The 21,013-nt window shown below is 40.1% G+C and overlaps 1 protein-coding gene across 7 annotated transcripts in view; it reads left to right on the forward strand.

Annotated features, from left to right (window-relative positions):
- Positions 1-21,013, forward strand: part of KDM4C (lysine demethylase 4C) — a 414,378-nt gene that overhangs the window by 91,432 nt on the left and 301,933 nt on the right. For all 7 annotated transcript variants that reach the window (XR_012094785.1, XR_012094786.1, XM_073021565.1 and 4 more), the window contains one exon: positions 2,668-2,861. Coding sequence is in view for 5 of the 7 variants with exons in the window: in XM_073021565.1 (XP_072877666.1) it covers positions 2,668-2,861 (194 nt within the window). In the remaining 2 variants the exon portion in view is untranslated. The remainder of the gene's footprint in view (positions 1-2,667; positions 2,862-21,013) is intronic.

The raw sequence follows: 21,013 nt of genomic DNA on the forward strand, positions 1-21,013 counted from the left end.
AAGATTTATCTCTCTTTGTTGGTTATTCTTAATATTTGTACAACTGCTGAATTGAAATTATGAGACTTTTTATTTTAGCAAAAGAAATTACTTTTCAGCAACTTTGCCTTGCTGAGAAGAAACTGCTGCAAATATGCTATTTGTCCATTAACGGGGAGAACTTCAGTAGTGAACTTAAACACATTTTATTAAATATCACTTCTGATATGCTTGACTTGTTTTTGGGAGACTTTCCAGTAAGATTTGCTAGAGAATAGTGGTGATATTTATTATATCAGTTCTAAGAATTAAATTTTATTTTATAAAAGTTTATTTTCATTTAGCTTATTTACTGCTCCGAGCAACTCTAGGAGGGTGCAGGAACCCTTGTGTTTCCATGAAGAAAGACTTGATGCTCAGAAAAGCTCTGTGACTTTCTCCTCAGTGACCTGCAGAGCTGGGGTTATAATCTAGGTCTTTTTGTCCAGCACTATTTGATCTCTACACTCTTCCCCTTATACCATGGGTCTAGGATGTCAAGGGATTCAACCTTGGTTATTTTTAAAAGATAGTGGCAGTCAGAAATAAAACTTAGATGTCTCTGTGTGTAGAACTTTTAGAGAAATAGTTTGTGTCTAAATTTGCAAGCTCATTCAGTTTAAAAATGGTTCCTATAATATGGTGCTCATTTATTACTTCAGATTCATTGCTTCAGTAATGACTTTTAAATAGAACTCTATTATTAGGGTGATTGGACTGAAGTCTGATTGGACTAGAGTTAAAAGATTGCATCACTATAAATAGAGTGAGATAAAATATTTTACATAATGTGATTGAAGTTTTATGAGGTCTCAAAAGTTGGAACCTAGGATCTTCTCTAAACGGATACTTTGACCAGTTTCAAATAACAAGCTTCTCAGCGTGCGGCTTAAGTTGTAGACAGAGTGGCTACTTAAGATAATTTGGGAATTAAATTATGTCCTTTGGCATGTTCAATTATGTTACCTGAGTCAGAGTTTCATTAGCTGCTTCATCAATAGTTTTTTAACCCCAAAGCTTTAGAAAGTAAGATTAGCACACTAATTAGAAAATCATTTAAAGACCAAAATGAAAATAGAACAACTCTAAAAGCTTTTAGTGTATTCAGGAAATGTTAGAAGTGGTCGTATGTGAAGCCATTGGTATAGTTGTTGGAGAGGACAACCTTTGGTAGACATAGATGAATTTAATACCCTTCTTTTAGTTTTTATTTTTAAAATAGACATGGGGTCTCGCCATGTTGCCCAGGCTGGTCTTGAGCTCCTAGGCTCAAGTGATCTGCTTTCCTCAGCCTCCCAAAGTGCTGGAATTACAGGCATGAGCCACTGTACCCGGCCAATGCCCTTCTCTAATAGTGCATTAGCACGAAAAGGTTGGAATGGCTTTAAAGGCATTTCAGTTTCCCCGTGATTACATAGGAATGTGCCTAGTCTCTGTTATTTAGAATTTGATAAAAATATATGGGAGAAATGTATAGTTTGTAAAAACTTCTAAGCAGTTGTGAACTGTAGTGAATTCATAAGTGATTGGCTGGGTGCAGTGGCTCACGCTTGTAATCCCAGCACTTTGGGAGGCCGAGGCGGGTGGGTCACTTGAGGCCAGGAGTTCAACACCAGCCTAGGCAACATGGTGAAACTCCTGTCTCTACTAAAAATATAAAACATTAGCTGGGTGTGGTGGCCTGCACCTGTAGTTCCAGCTGTGTGGGAGGCTGAGGCATGAGAATTGGTCAAACCTGGGAGGTAGAGGTTGCAGTGAGCCAAGATTGCACCACTGCACTCCAGCCTGGGCGACAGAGTGAGACTCTGTCTCGGGGGAGGAAAAAAGATTGTTAAGTTCTAATCAAACCAGAATCTTTTCCTATCACCTTAACTCTTATAGTAGTGACTCTAACCTTCCCTTGCTCTGCCATCACCATCTGTATTGGGTTACTGTTATAAAACTACATTATTCCAGCAATTTTACCAAAGTTTGGATAAGTATTTTTAGTAGGCATTATGTGTTTAAATTTTTCCACTAACGTAAGAGGTTAATATTTAGTTGAAGCATTAGTAGAAGCACAGTGATCAGTGGATACTGCCAAAAGTTTTCCCAATAATTAGAGTGGAATTTTGAGGAAACAGTGTATTACATGCTAAGATTGAATGGATGGGGATGGGAGAAGGATAACAGAAGACATATTTTGCTATTGGTTTCTTGATGTGATATGTGATGGTGAATATTACCTCTAAACTAATGTGCAAAAAAAATCTCAAGAAAACCCAAATCTAAAAACCCCCAAAACAAAAAAGTGTGCCAAAGAGGGAAAGCCCATGCCAGATCATCTGCTTTGAATCAATAATTTTTTGCTGACAGCCAACTGGGGAGTGGGGCTGTAACTTTCATTTCCAATTGGTATCAGGAAGCTATTTGTTATAAATTTCTACCAAATAGTTATATGGAACCCCATTATGCTGGTAGTAATCTTTGACTAATAATAATGGATATATGTATGTGGCTCTTGAATAGGGATTGTTTTATTTTTCAATTTTCAGTGAATTAGAATATACAGTGTAATAATTTTGGTGGATAGTGGTTTGATTAGTAAATGCTATCTTTCATGGTTTGGTAAGATTTGATTTTTCTCTCTTTTTTTCTCTGTCATTCCAGGGTGTGGATGAATGGAACATAGCTCGCCTGAATACAGTCTTGGATGTGGTTGAAGAAGAGTGTGGCATTTCTATTGAGGGTGTAAATACCCCGTATCTATATTTTGGCATGTGGAAGACCACGTTCGCATGGCACACCGAGGACATGGACCTCTATAGCATTAATTATCTCCACTTTGGAGAGCCCAAGTCTTGGCAAGTTACTCGTTTAATATTCATTTGCTTTGGAGTTTTGAAATTTGGGCATGAGGCACATATTGAAGAGGATTTTGTTCTTTGATTTGGTGGATTCAGATTTATGTGAGCTGTAAGGAAGTTTTTGACCGTAATAATTAATTGTCTTCTATTCTGTCTGGGATTGTGCTTGGGAACCATAAACCCCGTGGTAATTTGTACAGTCATGCACTGTATAACAACGTTTAGATCAATGATGGACCGCATATACAGTGGTCATCCTGAGTTTACAGTGCAATTGGAAAACTCCTTTTCCATGTTTAGATATGTTTAGCTACATAAATACTTTGTAGATAAGTACTTCGTGTTAAAATTGCCTACAATATTTAGTACAGTACAGATTTGTATCCTAGAAGCAATAAGCTATGCCATATAGCCTAGGTCTGTAGTAGATCCACCATCTAGATTTGTGTAAGTCCACTCCATGATGTTCACACAATGGCGAAATTGCCTTACAACATATTTCTCAGAAAGTATCTCTGTTATTAAGTGATACATGACTGTATATGTAAAGTTGCCTGTAGTCCATTTTGTGAGCTATGAGTTGGTAGATAATTTAGGCTCCAAGAATTTGTTAGGCGTCTTTACTTCTTTGAGCATTTGTTGGATTATGTATGTGGGAGGTAGTTAGAAGTGAAGAGTTGACTTCCTCGGTGTAGTTTCAAATAGTCTTCATGATCTTCTAGTTCATTCTCCTCTAATTATTTTTATTTTATTTTAATTTTTTTTGAGGTGAAGTCTTGCTCTGTTGCCCAGGCTGGAGTGCAATGGTGCCATCTCGGCTCACTGCAACCTCCGCTTCCCGGTTCAAGCAATTATCCTGCCTTAGCCACCTGAGTAGCTGGGATTACAGGCCCAGCTAATTTTTTGTATTTCGGTAGAGACAGGGTTTCCCTGTGTTGCCCAGGCTGGTCTTGAACTCCTGAGCTCGGGCAGTCTGCCCACCTTGGCCTCTCAAAGTGGTAGGATTACAGGCATGAGCTGCCATACCCAGTGAATTTTTTTAATTTTTAATTTCTATTTATTTATTTTTTCAAGAAGGGTCTCACTCTGTTGCCCAGGCTCGAGTGCGGTGGTGCAATCTCAGCTCACTGCAACCTCTGCCTCCCGGATTCAAGTGATTCTCCTGCCTCAGCCTTCCGAGTAACTGGGATTACAGGTGTGTACCACCACGCCTGACTGATTTTTGTATTTTTAGTAGAGATGGAGTTTCACCACGTTGGCCAGGCTTGTCTCAAACTCCTGACCTCAGATGAACTCCCGTCTCACCTTTCCAAAGTGCTGGGATTACAGGCGTGAATCATCTGCACTTAACACACGGGGCCTGGCTATAGGATCGATGCCCCGTAAAGAATTCTTGTATTGAATCAGGAGAGTGTTAAATTATTTTGGATCAATCTGTTTAAGGGCAGGCAAGGAAACATTTAATAAAAAAGATTCTTGTCTAGGCCAGGTGCGGTTGCTCATACCTATAATCCCAGCTCTTTGGGGGGCCAAGCTAGGCGGATCATTTGAGCCCAGGAGTTCAAGACCAGCCTGGGCAACATGGCAAAACTCTTTCTACAAACAAGAATACAAAAATTAGCCGGTCATAGTGACTCATGCCTGTAGCCCCAGCTGCTCGGAAGGCTGAGGTGAGAGGATCACCTGAACCCGGGGAGGTCAAGGCTGCAGTGAGCTGAGGTGGTGCCGCTGCATTCCAGCCTGGACAACAGAGGGAGACACTGTCTTAAAAAAAAAAAGAAAAGGTCTAAAAGATAACTATTAAGAGTACTAAGTTTCCTGAGTTGCTATACATAGATATATACGGCTCCAGGTGGAAGCTCTGAGACATACATTTCTAGCTACCGTGTGTGGCAGGTTTGCGGAGTAAGTGTTCGTGAACACAGGTTTGTACTGAAGAGACTTCAAAGCAGCTGATGATTTATTTGAACACTTCTGGCTTGAAGGTTTAGGGGTAAAGTATCCTTAGAGTAAGCGGATAGAGAACTGCTTTGACAGTCAGTGGTAAAGTATTATTTTCTTGGAATGAATATGAACTTTGGAGCCAGAAGTCCTGTTTTAAAATCCAAATGTGTCACTTACTGGGAATGACTTAGGGCAGATCACTACTTTGCTTTCATCAGGAGTTTCTTTCACTGCCAAATGGAGGCATGATTTATTCTCTGTCTACTTAAAGGACATCTAGGAGGGTCCAGGTATATACTGTGTATAAAAGTGCTTTGTAAACTGTAAAGTATTATACAAATACTCATAATTACTATTATTTTAATAACCATGAAAATAATTTTTTTTTTAGTCATAGTAGTTGAAGTCTGAACTTCCCATAGTGTATGTATTTATAATAGAATAGGAGTTTCAGTGATTAAAAAAAAATGTGATTCTCCCTTCCAAGCCTCCTGTGTGAGTAAGGTTAACTGCTGGAAGATACAGAATTCAGATGGTACCTTGAGTCTTTCTTTCCCAGACTGGGTACAAACAAAATGAATAAGAAACTTTCAGATTTACTCTGTAGAGAATGAGGGAGATGAGGTGTAAGAGGATGTGTTTTAAGCTGTGAAAAGGTCTAAAATCAGGAAAGGTTTTCCTGAAGGTTTTTAGAAAATTAAGAATGGGTTGTAGCATTTTGGACATGGTTAAATTTCATTCAGTAAACTGAGATTTTGTTAAAATACTGTGTAGCAGTTAAGAAATATCCAATTATTCAGGATAGATACACGTTAGTTCAAGGCTTTCTCATTAGATATTTTGATCAGTGTTGTGTAGTACTTACAGCACAGGTTTTTGTGTCAGTCTTGAGTTTTGTGTTCTGGCATTCCTCTTTACTGAGCATGTGACCTTGGGCAATTATTAAATAACCTCCATGCTTCAATTTTTTCTCTTAAAATACTCAGATGGTTTTGGCACCCACCTCATAAGGCAATTGAGTGAATTAAGTAACATACTGTGTACAAAGCACATATCATAGCTGGAGATGTAACATAGTGCTCAATAGAGGCTAACATTTCATACATTCATTTAGCAAATATATATTGTATGTATACATGGCATGAAGTGTTTTAAACATGAACTTCTTTAATTTGTATTCATAAGTGTTCTTGGTTATAAGTGACAGCTGGGCGCAGTGGCTCACGCCTATAATCCCAGCACTTTGGGAGGCCGAGGTAGACAGATCATGAAGTCAGGAGTTCGAGACTAGCCTGGCCAACATGGTGAAACCCCATTTCTACTAAAAACACAAAAATTAGCTGGGCATGGTGGCGCATGCCTGTAGTTCCAGCTACTCGGGAGGCTGAGGCAGGAGAATCACTTGAACCCAGGAGGCGGAGGTTGCGGTGAGCCGAGATTGTGCCACTTCACTCCAGCCTGGGGACCAGAGCGAGACTCCATCTCAAAAAAAAAAAAAGGAAACCCAATTTAAGTATAATGGATTTTCTCCAGTGTTTGTAGTTGGGATAAACCAGAGGTGTGGCTCAGTCTAGGGAATCAGATGCTCCCGTTGGATGTCTGTCTCAGCCTTTCCCTTTATCTCTCCCTCCCTCCACTCTCTCCTACTCACCTTACCCTATCTCTTCCTGTCCTTTCTCCTCTCCATTCCTTGTTTCTCCCTTTGGGCTGGAGGAGAGAAGCTGCTTACTTATAACTAAGTACTTGATTATTGTTGAATTATGTAATTCAAGTCTTATTTTAAAAGAATGAGCAAGTTATATGGTGCCAACTTGATCTAAGCGTGTTTAATGTTGTACATCTCCATTAAAATGTGAGCTCTGGGAGTTGGGGAGCCCCAGTATTCATTCATTCATTGTGTGGTTTAAATTTTCTTTTTTATAGAGATGGGGAATTGCTGGGTTGCCCAGGCTGGCTGTGAACTTCTGGGTTCAAGTGATCGTCCCGTGTCTGCCTCCCAAAGTGCTGGGATTATAGGCATGAGCCACCGTGCCTGGCCCCACCAGTCCTTTAACTAGCATGTCTCTAGTGCCTGGCACAGCATTTGGCATGAGCCTGGCACTTGGTAGATACTCAGTAAACATCTGCTCAGTGAACAGTCTTACTGAAGGAACTCTTTATTTGAAGATCAAAAAACAAAAAAAAATCTAAGAACATTAGGGATTAGGCAGCTTGATAGTATTTAATGATACATTGAATTAACAGCCCATGGTAATAAGTCATACTGGTTAATTTTTCTGTTTAGTAACTTTAGACCTAGTAATATGTTCTAATTTCAAATGTTAAGACTTACTGGGTGGTGTAAAGCTGCATTATTTTGCTATTTTGTGTAGAAAAAATACTCTTAGAATTAACCATGGTTCATTTTGGTTTTAATTGCTTTTTCTAGAGAAATTTGTCCATTACATAAGAAAATACTTTTATAAATACTCTTTAAGTTGAAGTAATAAAATTAGCTGCATAGGTTATTGATTAGTTTTAGGCATGTCTCTGTGTGTGTGTGTGTGTCTGTGTGTGTGTGTGTGTGTGTGTATATGTGTGTGTTGAGACAGAGTCTCACTCTGTTTCCCAGGCTGAATGCAGTGTTGCGATCATGGCTCACTGCAGCCGCAACCTCCTGAGCTCAAGTGATTCTCCCATTTCATCCTCCCAAGTAGCTGGGACGACAGGTGTGTTCCACTATGCCAGGCCAATTTTTGTATTTTTGCAGAGATGGGATCTTCCTATGTTAACCAGGCTGGTTTTACACTCTAGGGCTCAATCAATCCTCTAGCCTTGGCCCCACAAAGTCCTGGGATTATAGGTGTGAGCCACCATGCCCGGCCATTGTATGTTTCAAAGATAGTGTTGTTACTTTGGGAGGCCAGCGCAGAAGGATTGCTCAAGCCCAGGGGTTCGAAACCAACCTGGTTAACATAGGGACACCCAGTATCTACCAAAAACAAAACAAAACAAAAACAAACCCCAAAACAGAAAAGATAATAAAATTTAAAAAGTGTTGGAAATATACCAAAAAGTATGGCATTAGCTTTGTACGTAGCTGCTAGCTGTATTTGTAAGAAGAATAGAATGCAGTGTTAACTGATAGTAAAATATTTATTGATCAAGTGGATCACATTTTATTTAGACCTGAGCATCTAGTTCCTGAGCCTCACTTGAATGTGAACACAACCACTCTAGCACACACCCACTTGCCTGCAGCCCCAAACATTGATCTCTGTGGGCCACTGCTCAGCACAGAATTCCCTAAAGGAACCATCCAGGATATCTAGTGTTTGTGAGTTGGAAAGTATCGCTCTTTTTTCCTGAAGTGATGAGATTTTACTAATTAGTTGATTGGTAACTGGATTGTTACCGATCAAGTTTAACGTTGGTACTTTGATGATGAAATTATGAACTGGAACTAATCCTAATAATGTCTGTCAACTTGCAAAGCAAATAGTTTTCCACAGTAGCCAACTGTACCTTTTTTTTTTTTTTAAGACAGGGTCTTGCTCTGTTGCTCAGATTGAAGTGCAGTGGCACCATCTTGGCTCACTGCAACCTCTGCCTCCCAGGTTCAAGCGATCCTCCCACCTCAGCCTCCTGAGTAACTAGGACCACAGGTGTGTGTCACCACATCTGGCTAAGTTTTTTTTTTTTTTTTTTTTTTTGTAGAGATAGTGTTTTGCTGTGTTGCCCAGGCTTGCCTGGAACTCCTGAGCTAAGGCAATCTATCCATGCAGTCATTCATAGCTTATTGTAGCCTCAAACTCCTAAGCTCAAGCAATCTTCCTGCCTTGGCTTCCCAGAGTACTGGATTACAAGTTTGAGCCACTGTGCCTGGCAGTAACCTGTTATGTTGATGGTAGATTTAAAGGAATGAATTGAAGAAACAGAAGACTCAGGGCAACATCTTACCCATTGTGAGACTCCCTTTTCTACCTGCTTTTGCTTATTTTGTTATTAGCAATGTTCCAGATTTACATATTAATTAATTACTGCTTAGTAAGGGCCTGTAAATTCCCCTTAGGATGCTTGTTGAATCTTTGTTGCTACTCTTTTAGTTACAACCACCACCACCACCACCACCACCACCACCACCACCACCACCTACAACATTGACATCCCTTCAAATGAGTTAAATCCATAACTTAGGGAAAAATCAGATCAGAATATTTACCCAAATTTCTTTACTGTGTACTTCATGGAAAGTAAGCATTAGTGCTGTTCACCTTGCAAATTACTGTGTTAGGGCTGGGCATGGTTGGGAGGCCTAGGTGGGTGGATCACTTGAGACCAGGAGGTCAAGACCAGCTTGGCCAACATAGTAAAACCCTCTGTCGACGAAATATGAAAAATTAGCCGGGTGTGGAGGTGTGCGCCTGTAATCCCAGCTACTCAAGAGGCTGAAGCGTGAGAATCGCTTGAACCTGGGAGGTGGAAGTTTCAGTGAGCCAAGATGGTGCCACTGCACTCCAGCCTGGGTGACAGAGTGATTCTGTCTCCCAAAAAAAGAAAAAAAAAATTACTGTGTTAGTAGTTAACAAGTTATTTTACTCAGCTTTATCATTTTTTTGGTATCTCTTTTTTTGTTTTCACAACTGCTTAATGTCATTGTTTAGACTAGAGTTTGTAGAAAATGCATGCTATTTAATTTTTTTTGCAAAAATTGTTATTTGCCTATAGTATATAGGAAAGTTGCTTTTTTCATGATTGCATTTCTAAAGCTAGGATTACAAATAGATTTATAAATGTTGTTACTCCAAATGTCTTCATTTTTTATAAGCTTGCTTTTTAGTTAATAGGGTTTGAACAAGGTTGTAAAGTGTGTTGTCTTTGGTGACTCCATTTCATTTGGTGAAGTCCTTTGATGTTTGCCAGGAACTATACTAATCACTGTTAGAAGTCATCTCTGGTGGCCGGGCACGGTGGCTCACGCCTGTAATCCCAGCACTTTGGGAGGCCAAGGCGGGCAGATTACGAGGTCAAGAGATGGAGATCATCCTGGCCAACATGGGGAAACCCTGTCTCCACTGAAATACAAACATTAGTTTGACGTGGTGGCATGTGCCTGTAGTCCCAGCTACTCAGGAGGCTGAGGCAGGATAATTGCTTGAACCAGGGAGGTGGAGGTTGCAGTGAGCCGAGATCATGCTACTGTATTCCAGCCTGGCGACACAGTGAGACTCTGTCTCAAAAAAAAAAAAAAAAAAAAAAGAAAAGAAAAAAAGAGATAATCTCTGGTAACAGACAATAGATGTCTCAAGTAGGTGGACTTTTTTTTTTTTTTTTTTTTGCCCCATTTTAAAACTGAGGACTCGCCGGGTGCGATGGCTCACACCTGTAATCCAGCACTTTGGGCCAAAAATACAAAAAAAAAAAAAAAAATTAGCCGGGTGTGGTGGCAGGCGCCTGTAGTCCTAGCTACTTGGGAGGCTGAGGCAGGAGAATGGCATGAACCTGAGAGTCAGAGCTTGCAGTGAGCCGAGAGCTGAGATTGCGCTACTGCACTCCAGCCTGGGCGACAGAGTGAGACTCCGTCTCAAAAAAACAAACAAACAAAAAAAACCAAAAAAAAACAAAAAAAAAGAAAAGACTCTGAGAATTAGAGTCTTAAAGGTTTATCTAGTTATTAATAAGTCTTGCAGTTGGGATTCAAACTATTATCTGATTTTCTTGTAGCTTTAAGGAGAAAAGAGTAAAGATGAAGGAGTAGGCAAGAAGAAAGCCTCTCTGCGTTTCTTTTTACACCATCAACTTTCTTTTAATTAGATTTTATGCAGAACTAAAAAAGAAACATGCCCCTCGTTTTGGGAGCCAGACTGTGGCATAAGTAAGAAGATTTTCAGAGGGCTGTAATGTGGCTAGATTCTAATCTTGTGATAATCGACAGGTGATGGGGATGGGGGAGCCTTTGGAGGTGTAGGCAGGAGAAATGTCTGAACCAACACCGTTTGTTTGCCACCTAAGGTTCTTTCTTTAGATAAGTTACTTGGAAACATTCTTGAAGTCAGAAATAAAACCCCACATTTTGAAAGAGCAAGTTTTATCTTGACAGAGGGTTTTGTTTCTCTCTAGGGAATAGATGGTGATTTTTCAATTAGACATCTACTTAGATTCTGTCCCCTTCGGAAAGTACATTGGAAGAAGCTAGTCAGTCTTTGTCAGGAGTTAAGTGTACTTTATCTGTTTAACCTATCAGATAAATAACTGTTGGGTACTAGGCTTAATACCTGGGTGATGAAATAATCTGTACAACCAACCCCTATGACATGAGTTCACCTGTATAACAAACCTTCACGTATACCCGTGATCCTAAAATAAAAGTTAACAAATGAAAAAAGATCTGCTAGGACTGTGACAAGAGACACAGAGTCTGAGCCCAGCTTCTGAAGGCTGTAACACAGTCCTCTTTAGTCTTCCAGTAGTACAGGGCAAATAATTTTTACATTAAAGTTAGTTTGTATGTTTCTCCGTGTGTTACTTGGAATGTATTTTAATTCATGTTAAAATGATCTCAGCATTGTGTTTCTCTAGATTGAGAATAATTTTTTGAGATTATCTGGGCTCCTTGCTTAAAATCTTACGAAGGTTGATTAACTTACCCCAGCTGACTCCTTTTTTATAAAAGTGTCAGAAATGAAAAACTGAGGATATTTGTTTAAGATGGAATATATCTATATATAATATTACAGTTATTAAAAATGTATGTTTGCTTAAGTTATTGTAAAAGCATTTCCAGCAAGTGATTGATAACTTTTACCCAAGGCACAGGCAGTAGGTGGAAATAAATCTCTGCACTGGACTTGAAACTAACAAATCTATAATTTGTAATTTTTTTTGTCACTACTTGAACCAACGTTGGTCTTTTTTCTTGTGATTTATATAGCTCCAGTAGTCAGTTTTACCATTTTATTATGTTCTGTTCTCATAGAACTCTTCATTAATTTGTATATTTCGGTCTTGTCTCTCCCATGAGATATTCAACTTCTTGAGAGCAGTGGCACATGTATGCTATTTTTATTTGTTGACCAGGCATCACAACTTGTATATCATAGATATGTGCAGTTTCATGCTTCTTTCAGCTGTTGTTAGTCTAACATACTTTTAGCTTCTTCGGGATAAATATTACAAAGTCAGCCTATAGAATAGTACAGTCATGCATCCTTTGTGATGCCTTGATTAGAACTAGCCTGATGTGTAGGAAATTTTAGAATTATAGGAAGCTGTTTATTAGAAATTTTCAGACACTCTACCATATTTTGATTGTCAGTGATTATCACAGATTTATATTTGTTGCATAAGAGAAATCTACAGACAACATACCTCAAACTTAATATAGCCAATTGTCATGAATCTATCCCTTCCTCTCTTCTTCCCTTCCTTCCTCCTGGTGACTTTATTATGTTGTCTGTACTTCGTAGAGGATTTCCTTATTTGAGGAATTATGCATAAAGTTTCTTGAACTCATGCATAAAGTTATTTTACAATATATATAGTTCTCTTTTTGTTTGTTTGTTTTCTTGAGATGGAGTCTTGCTCTGTCACCCAAGCTGGAGTGCAATGGTGCGATCTCGGCTGTAACTGCTGCCTCCCAGTTTCAAGCGATTCTCCTGCCTCAGCCTCCTGAGTAGCTGGGACTACAGGCATGTGCCACCACACCTGGCTAATTTTTGTATTTTTAGTAGAGATGGGGTTTTGCCACATTGGCCAGGCTGGTCTCGAACTCCTGACCTCAGGTGATTCACCTGCCTTGGCCTCCCAAAGTGCTGGTCTTACAGGTGTGAGCTAATGCGCCTGACCTAAAATATATATTTCTGAGAGGACATAGCAGTCAATTGTATGATCTTTGATATGATTTTCTAATCAGAGACAGAAAGCTTATTTAACAATTTTCCTTTAAGTGTGGTTAAAAAGCCGAGTGGCTTTTGGGAAGATATTATGCCTGAGAAAGGACTTGAATTAGTTGGGTTGCCTTTGTTGTCTTCATGTCCGGTAAGTTATCTCTCTGTGCCTACCTAATGAAGATTAACATTATTTATGAAATGTTTGATGTTAGCAGAAACATTTGACCATTTACTGTTTATTTTTATTTTAATATTTAAGGCTTTGTGTATTTTTTTCAGTTTGCATGTTACTTGTAGTTTGGCTGCTTTGAATAAAGTGCACTTTTGAAAGCCTCTTAATTCTCGGGGAGGTTTCCAACTGTAAAGAAGCCATACAGGTAGTTTTCCCTTAAAGGTTAAATTTCAGCTGGGTGTGTGGCTCCCACCTGTAATCCCAGCACTTTAGGAGGCTGAGGTGGGTGGATCACCCAAGGTCAGGAGTTTGAGACCAGCCTGGCCTACATGGTGAAACCCCATCTCTACTAAAAATACAAAAAAACATTAGCCAGGTGTGGAGGCGTGTGTCTGTAAACCTAGCTACTCAGGAGGCTGAGGCAGGATAATTGCTTGAACCCAGGGGGTGGAGGATGTGGTGAGCTGAGATCACGCCACTGTACTCCAGCATGGGTGACACAGCGAGACTCTGCCTCAAAAACAACAACAACAACAGCTCAAACTCCTATCGTAGGCAGTCTCCTTGAAAATGCTTCAGTAGTTTGTTGGAGTTCATTGTGGTGGAACTTTGTAAGCCAGTTTTTATGGAACCCTTTAAGCCACTTTATCTTATTTGTGGATGGTGTAATTATCATTGATTTATTCGTTTTCATTCATACATAATAGTTATACCTATTTTGGGGTACATGTAATAATTTAGTACATTCATATAATATATAAAGATCAAATCAGGGTAACTGGGATATCTATTACCTTAAATATTTAAAGAGGTGACAACGTATACGGTAAAGAATAGAAACAACGTAAAAACAAAAAACCCTACGCTTTAACTCCCGCCCACCCCACGTTTTGATTTTTTGTTTTCTTAATTTGCATATTTTAATATTGCTTGCTTTTTAATAGGTTGCTGTAGGTACTGTTTTTGAGATAGTTTTCTTTGGGGCTTCATACTGGACTTACATATGGATTGCATCTGACTTTCCTTGTGTAGCTATGAAGGAATACCTGAGGCAGGGTAATTTATAAAGAAAAAAGATTTATTTTGCTCACAATTCTGATGTTTAGAAAAGTTCTGGATTAGACTTCTGCATCTGGTGAGGCTCACATGTTGCTTCCATTCTTGGTGGAAGGTGAAGGGAAGCCAGCATGTGCAGAGACCACATGGTAAGAGAGAGCGGTGGCTCATGGCTGTAATCCCAGCACTTTGGGAGGCGGAGGCGGGCGGCTCACGAGTTCAGGAGATCGAAACCATCTTGGCTAACAAGGTGAAACCCTGTCTCTACTAAAAATACAAAAAATTAGCTGGGCATGGTGGCGGGCACCTGTAATCCGAGTTACTTGGGAGGCTAAGGCAGGAGAATGGCATGAACCCCGGAGGCGGAGCTTGCAGTGAGCTGAGATTGTGCCATTTCCTGCAGCCTGGGTGACAGAGTGAGACTCTGTCTCAGAAAACAAAACAAAACACAAAAACAGAGAAGGAAAGGAGGACCAGGCTCTTTTTAACAGTTAGCTCTCATGGGAACTAATGGAGTGAGAACTCACCCATTACCATGAAGATGGCACCAAACCATTCCTGAGTGATCCACCCCGGTGATGGAAACACCTCCCATTAGGCCTACCTCCAACACTGAAGATCAACTTTCAGCGTGAGGTTTGGAGGGGTCAAATATCAAACCGTATCAATACCACTATTACAGTAATAGAGTATTCTGAATTTGTTCGTATACTTAATTTTACTGGTGAGTTTTGCATCTTTAAATGTTTTCTTCTTGCATGTTAGTGGGTTTTTTTCCTCTCCCTGCTTCATATTGAAGAACTCCCTTTAAAATTTCTTGTAAGATGGGTCTGGTGGTGACGAATTCTCTCAGCTTTGATTTGTCTGGGAAGGACTTTATCACTCCTTTATGTTTGAAGGACAGCTTTGCTGGTTACAGTATTCTTGGATGACAATCCCCCATTTTTCAGCACTTTGAAAATGCCATCTCTCTACTTCTTGGCCTATATTATTTCATTGAGAGATCTGTTGTCAGACCAATTAGATAGAGCTCCTTTATATGTCATTACTTCTTTTCTCTTCCTGATTTTAAGATCATTTCTTTATCTTTGACCTTTGAGAAACTTATTGTATGCCTTGGGGTAATCTTATTTGGGTCATATCTCCAAACTTTTCTATACCTGGATATTTATATCTTTTTCAAGTTTCGGAAAGTTTTCTGTTGTTATTTCTTTGAATAAGCTTTCCACTCCTTGCTCTTTATCAGTTCCATCTTGAACACAAGTAATTCTTAGATTTGGTCTTTGGCGGTAATTTTCTATATCTTGTCAGCAATCTTTTTTTAATTTTTTTTTCTCCTGTGTCTATGTATGTGCCTGTCTTCAAGCTTACTGTTTCTTTCCTCTGCTTGATTAATTCTGCTGATGAGAGCCTCTGATGAATTTTTTAGTTCAGCAAATGTATTTCTTAGTCCCAAGATTTGTTTGATTTTTAAAAAATTATTTCAATCTCTTTGTTAAATTTCTTTCTTTCTTTTTTTTTTTTGTGTGATGGAGTCTTGCTCTATTGCCCAAGCTGGAGTGCAGTGGCTCGATCTCGGCTGCAAGCCGATCTCTGCAAGCTCCGCCTCCCAGGTTCATGCTATTCTCCTGCCTCAGCCTCCTGAGTAGCTGGGACTGCAGGTGCCCGCCACCATGCCCGGCTAATTTTTTGTATTTTTAGTAGAGACGGGGTTTCACCGTGTTAGCCAGGATGGTCTCGATCTCCTGACCTCCGCCTCCCAAAGTGTTGGGATTACAGGTGTGAGCCACCGTGCCCCACTGTCTTTGTTAAATTTCTTTGATAAATTCTTGAATTGCGTTTCTGTGTTATCTTGGAAATCACTGGTTTCCTTGAAAGTGCTGTCTTGAACTCCTGATCAGAGAGCTCACATATAACTATCTTATTAGGGCCAATCAGTCACAGGTTTCTTGCTTTGTCTATTTGAGAAGGTCATGGTTCCCTGTTTGCTATTGTTTCTTGTGGATGTATGTATATGACTTTGCATTGTTATAGGCTTAATTATTTATCTTAGTCTTCTCTTCTCTTCTTTTTTTTTTTTTTTTTTTTTTTTGAGACAGTCTTGCTCTGTCACCTGGACTGGAGTGCAATGGTGTGATCTCAGCTCAGTGTAACGTCCGCCTCCCAGTTTCAAGCAATTCTGCTGCCTCAGCCCTCCGTAGCTGGGATTACCAGCATGTGCCACCATGCCCAGCTAATTTTTTTTATTTTTAAATTTATTTTATTTTATTATTTTTTTTTTGTGAGACGAAGTCTTGCTCTGTCGTCCAAGCTGGAGTGCAGTGGCACAATCTCCATTCACTGTAAGTTCAGCCTCCCGGGTTCACGCCATTCTCTTGCCTCAGCCTCCCGAGTAGCTGGGACTACAGGTGCCCACCACCACCATGCCTGGCTAATTTTTTTTATTTTTAGTAGAGACAGGGTTTCACTGTGTTAGCCAGAATGGTCTCGATCTCCTGAGCTTGTGATCCACTCGCATTGGCCTCCCAAAGTGCCGGGATTACAGGCGTGAGCCACGGTGCCTGGCTGCCCAGCTAATTTTTGTATTTTTAGTAGAGATGGGCTTTCACCATGTTGGCCAGGCTGGTCTTGGACTCCTGACCTCAGGTGATCCGCCTGCCCTGGCCTCCCAAAGTGCTGGGACTTACAGGCGTGAGCCACTGTGCCCAGCCTTTTTTTTTTTTTTTTTTGGTTACTATTAAATATGTCTACTTAGAGAGTCTTATAATTTACCTTGGATATATTTACCAAGGATATTCTAGACCTTTCTTTCTTTCTTTCCTTTTCTAATTTTCTGCTAGGCTACTGCTTCCTTTTTGGTACCAGATGGTGCCTTAAGCCCAGGTTTTCCTTAGCTCTAGTAAAGGATCAGAGTGCTGCCTGTCCTGAATGGGGTATTTCCCAAAGGGTGTGAGAGGGCTAGCTAGGGGTTCATTCCCAGGAGACCTATGGAACAAACCAGCTACAGTGTAATACTGCTGAGCTACTACTCTGATTTGACATCTGCTTTGGCTGAGTTGCAGAGTTTCCAGGGCTGGGAATGGTATTCCTGCCATTGCTGTTTGAGTCTGGCTGTCTTCAGGGTTATTTCTTCAGGTACCCAATGCTTCCTACAGATTGAAGAAGGGGACAGGTCTCCTCCTGGGAAACCCACAATGGTGGAGAAGCTGGTTGTCCACCTTGATCTCTATTCTAGTGTAGAAACTGTGAGTTGGGGGGGAGGGTATAGTTTCTGCACACTTGACTTCAGGCAGATCAAAGGAAGGGGTGCTGAGGATATAGAAGTCTCTTATTCTCTTACCATTTGCTTGGAATTTTTTTACTTCTCTGGGAACTGACTCCTCCTCATACTTGAGCTCTAGGAAATTGCTGGTGATGATTTGGTGCTCTGTGTGTGTGTGTGTGTATATATATATATATGTGTGTGTGTGTGTGTGTATATATATACACATTTGTATATATATATTTTTTGCTCTGTCACCAGTCTGGAGTACAGTGGCATGATCTCAGCTCACTACAACCTCTGCCTCCCGGGTTCAAGCAATTCCCCTGCCTCAGCCTCAGAAGTAGCTGGGATTACAGGCACGCACCACCATGCCCAGCTGATTTTTTGTATTTTAGTAGAGACGGGGTTTCACGATGTTGGCTAAGATGGTCTTGATCTCCTGACCTCGTGATCTGCCCACGTCACCCTCAAAGTGCTGGGATTACAGGCATGAGCCACCATGCCCGGCCAGTGCTGTATATTTGTTTTTGGTTTTCTGTGAGGGTTGTAGGAGGTATGAATCCAGCTTGCTTCTATAGTACCATTTTGGTATCAGAAAGCACAATTGATATTTGAATAAATGATCACTTGGAAAGGGTAATGTTCTCAGAAGATTCCTATATTAGGTAAGATTTTTTGTTGGGAAAAGTTTCCTTCAGAAAATTTTGGATATGGGCAGACAGCTTTATATGGGCATGTTTTTCATTTGTCATCAACTTTTTATATTCTTATATTTTAGAATCTTCTCTAAATGGCATCTTTCCCTGTTTTATTAATGCTTGATGCTGTTATAAAACATTGCATCTGTGTTTGGTGATTTATGGTTTTATCTGTTTCTCTAATTTGTTCATTAAATCCTTACTGAGCACACACCTGTGTCAGGTACTGAGCTAGGTGTTAATAACACCATGGTGAACTCGACAGAATGGCTTCTACTTATGAAACTTACTTACAGTTGAGACATAAAGCTTTTAGCCCCTCCCCTCCACTTCCCCACTGTATTTTATTGCAGTAGCAGAACCCTCGTGGGCAAAATTTCAGTGGGATTAAAATCTTGTATGGAATCCAGATCTTACACAGAACACTTATGTATCAACCAGAAAGAATGTTTTCTGTGATAGGTCCCTACTTTGGAAAAACTTTAACACAGAGATTTTCAAAACTTTCTATACATGAAAGTTTCTGCAGAATCTCAGTATTTAAAGCAGAAAACATAAGTCAGAGCTGATCTGGATGAAATGTGTGGTGAGTAGCTTTCCCACACCAAACCCTCCTTGGAGGCACCTTGTAGAGCTGAGGCCCTATAAAGACACCAGATAAAAAGCCCTGGAGGAAAAGAACTCAGCTTGAGCTTTGCTTCTCCCTTGTGCCACCTGTGGCCCATTTCCAGACAGAATGTTTAGGTGAAATAGAGAAACTGTAGCAGCCGTATGTGCAGGCAGTGTTAATGTGAGGAAACTTCAGTATGAAAATATCCTCACATGAAGAGAATTTCCAGTAGATAACAGCATTAAACCCGGGAAACCCTGGGAGCTTTGGGGTGTGACATAGAAAGCAGTTTGAAATCAGTCAACCGGATCACCTAGTTGAGCCACCCCTTAGTATCCATGAGCGACTGGTTCCAGCTTCCATTCACAATACTGAAACCTGTGGCTGCTCAGGTCCCTGATATAAAGTGCATAGTATTTACATATAACCCATGCACATCCTCCCCTATACTTTAAATCATCTCTAGATTACTTGTAATCCCTAATACAATGTAAATGCCTATAAATAGTGGTTATACCGAATTGTTTAGGGAATACTGACCAGAGAAACAGTTTAGGCATGTTCAGTACAGACACAACAGTTTCCTTCCCAACATATTTTTGATCTGTGATTGGTTGACTCCATGGATGTGGCACTCTCGGTGTGGAGGGCTGACTGTACTAGAAAAGTCACTTTACTACTGCATGTATTATCTGTTGAGGATTTTGGAGAGGTCAGGAAGGCTTTTTAAAAAGTTGTTCAGAGTTGATACCAACTAATGTAGAATACCTTTTTTTCTCATGAAAAATAGTGTGCAAGACACAATTTAGTGTCTTGCACACTATTTTCTATTTAGAAAATACTCAGTAGACTAGGTAATATGAAATATATTATTTCTTGAAAGTCAAGTTTTGTGCAGTTACTGTCTCACTGGATTTTATAATAATGATGTTAGATAATGGTAACTTACTAATTTTTCTGATTGCTCGGGGAGTTAATTTACATGTATATGGATATCGAATTGTATTTGAAATCCCGGATTAAAAAGAACTGCCCACCTTTCTAAAGTTTAGTTATTCCCTTCTTGTAAGGATTTTTTCTCACTGTGGCTTCCACAGTTATGACTGCCTGCACATATGATTGCTAGGGTTTCTGGTTTTCATCTGAATGTTATGTCAGGAAATGGGTCACGAATGGCGTAAGGGTGCAGCTAAGCTCTAGCTGAGTTCCTTTTCTCAGGGGCTTTTAATCTCATGTTCTGTAGGACCTCATTTCAGACCTCATTCTCCAGGCTGTACTCTTAGAAGCCTAGCTTACAAGGCAAGAGGACTGGCATTTAAGTGACACCTCTTTACAAACATGCTTATTGTTATTGTTTTAGCTTAGATTACTTGAGGAGTTCGCTCTGAGATTTGTGTGCCGGAGCTTTCTTGTATAGTGCTCCAGGAATAACACTTAGCACTGCTCACAAGGGGAAAGGCAGGACTGGGCAGAAGGGGAAGTTAAACTCCAGCAGAGTCCTGGGCAGACCTAAGGGCAGTGCTGGAGCTGACATTGCTGTTCAGAATTGCCCCAAATTCAAACAAGATGGCCAAGCCTTTATACTCAAGTCTGGAACATCCATTGCATGTAGGCCGCCATTCCCTCCCTCTTCAAGGGGTATGTTCTTGAGGGAGGGAAGCAGAGCTCATGAAGGCAGCAAGGGCCTTGCCAGGAGTGGGACTTGGCAGCCTGCCTGCAGCATCCCCTATGGCCATGCTTTCTGTTTCTCACATTCATCTGTTTTTAAGAAGTGAAAATTAAGTATGAAATGTTCTCCTTTCCACAGTTAACTAACAAGACTTCATAATTTAAAACGTAATGCTTAATCGTTAATAAATGCACAAGTATTAAAACTTGTTAGCACCATAAGTAATATGAAAATGTAACGTAGTCACATCTATAAAATCCATAGTGGTTCAATCTTTTTGACAATTGGTTATGAGCATGCTTTGATTAAAAAGTGTATTATAAATTAACTACTTTAGGAGTTTTGAGTTTTGTGAAATATACTTTACTTTTTGATTCATAAAGTATTTTTGTAACAAGAACTCCCTTGCATCCTCCCTGAAAAAGACAACCACTTCAGGTAGTGCTTTGCTGGTCTTGTTCTTTGTATCTGCAGTTTATTTAAAATGCCATTGTCTTGCTTGTTCATTGTAAGAGGGGGGTTTTTCCCTTGGAGGACAGATGGACCCTGTCACTTCTTTCCTTTTGATATCTTCATAGTGCTTGTTGGGGAAACAGTGTTGGAAAATGGGTTGGAGAGTAAATCTTGTACTTTGGAGTTAGGTCTGTGGTTGGGTGTCAGCTCTGTCATCACCTTGCTTGAGTGAAGAGATGCCTGTAAGGAAGCTTTGGCTTCCTCATTAGTTAAATGGAGGTAGTAGTAGAACTTGTATTACAGCATCTTAGCATAAGCTCTGGTGTGTTATCAGTGCTCAATAAATGATGGCTGTGATGAGCTGTAATCATATTTATTGGTCAGTTCTTCTTTCTCACTGTGTTTTTGAACACT

This window comes from Chlorocebus sabaeus, chromosome 12 (genome assembly GCF_047675955.1).
Source record: "Chlorocebus sabaeus isolate Y175 chromosome 12, mChlSab1.0.hap1, whole genome shotgun sequence".
Lineage (NCBI taxonomy): Eukaryota > Metazoa > Chordata > Mammalia > Primates > Cercopithecidae > Chlorocebus > Chlorocebus sabaeus.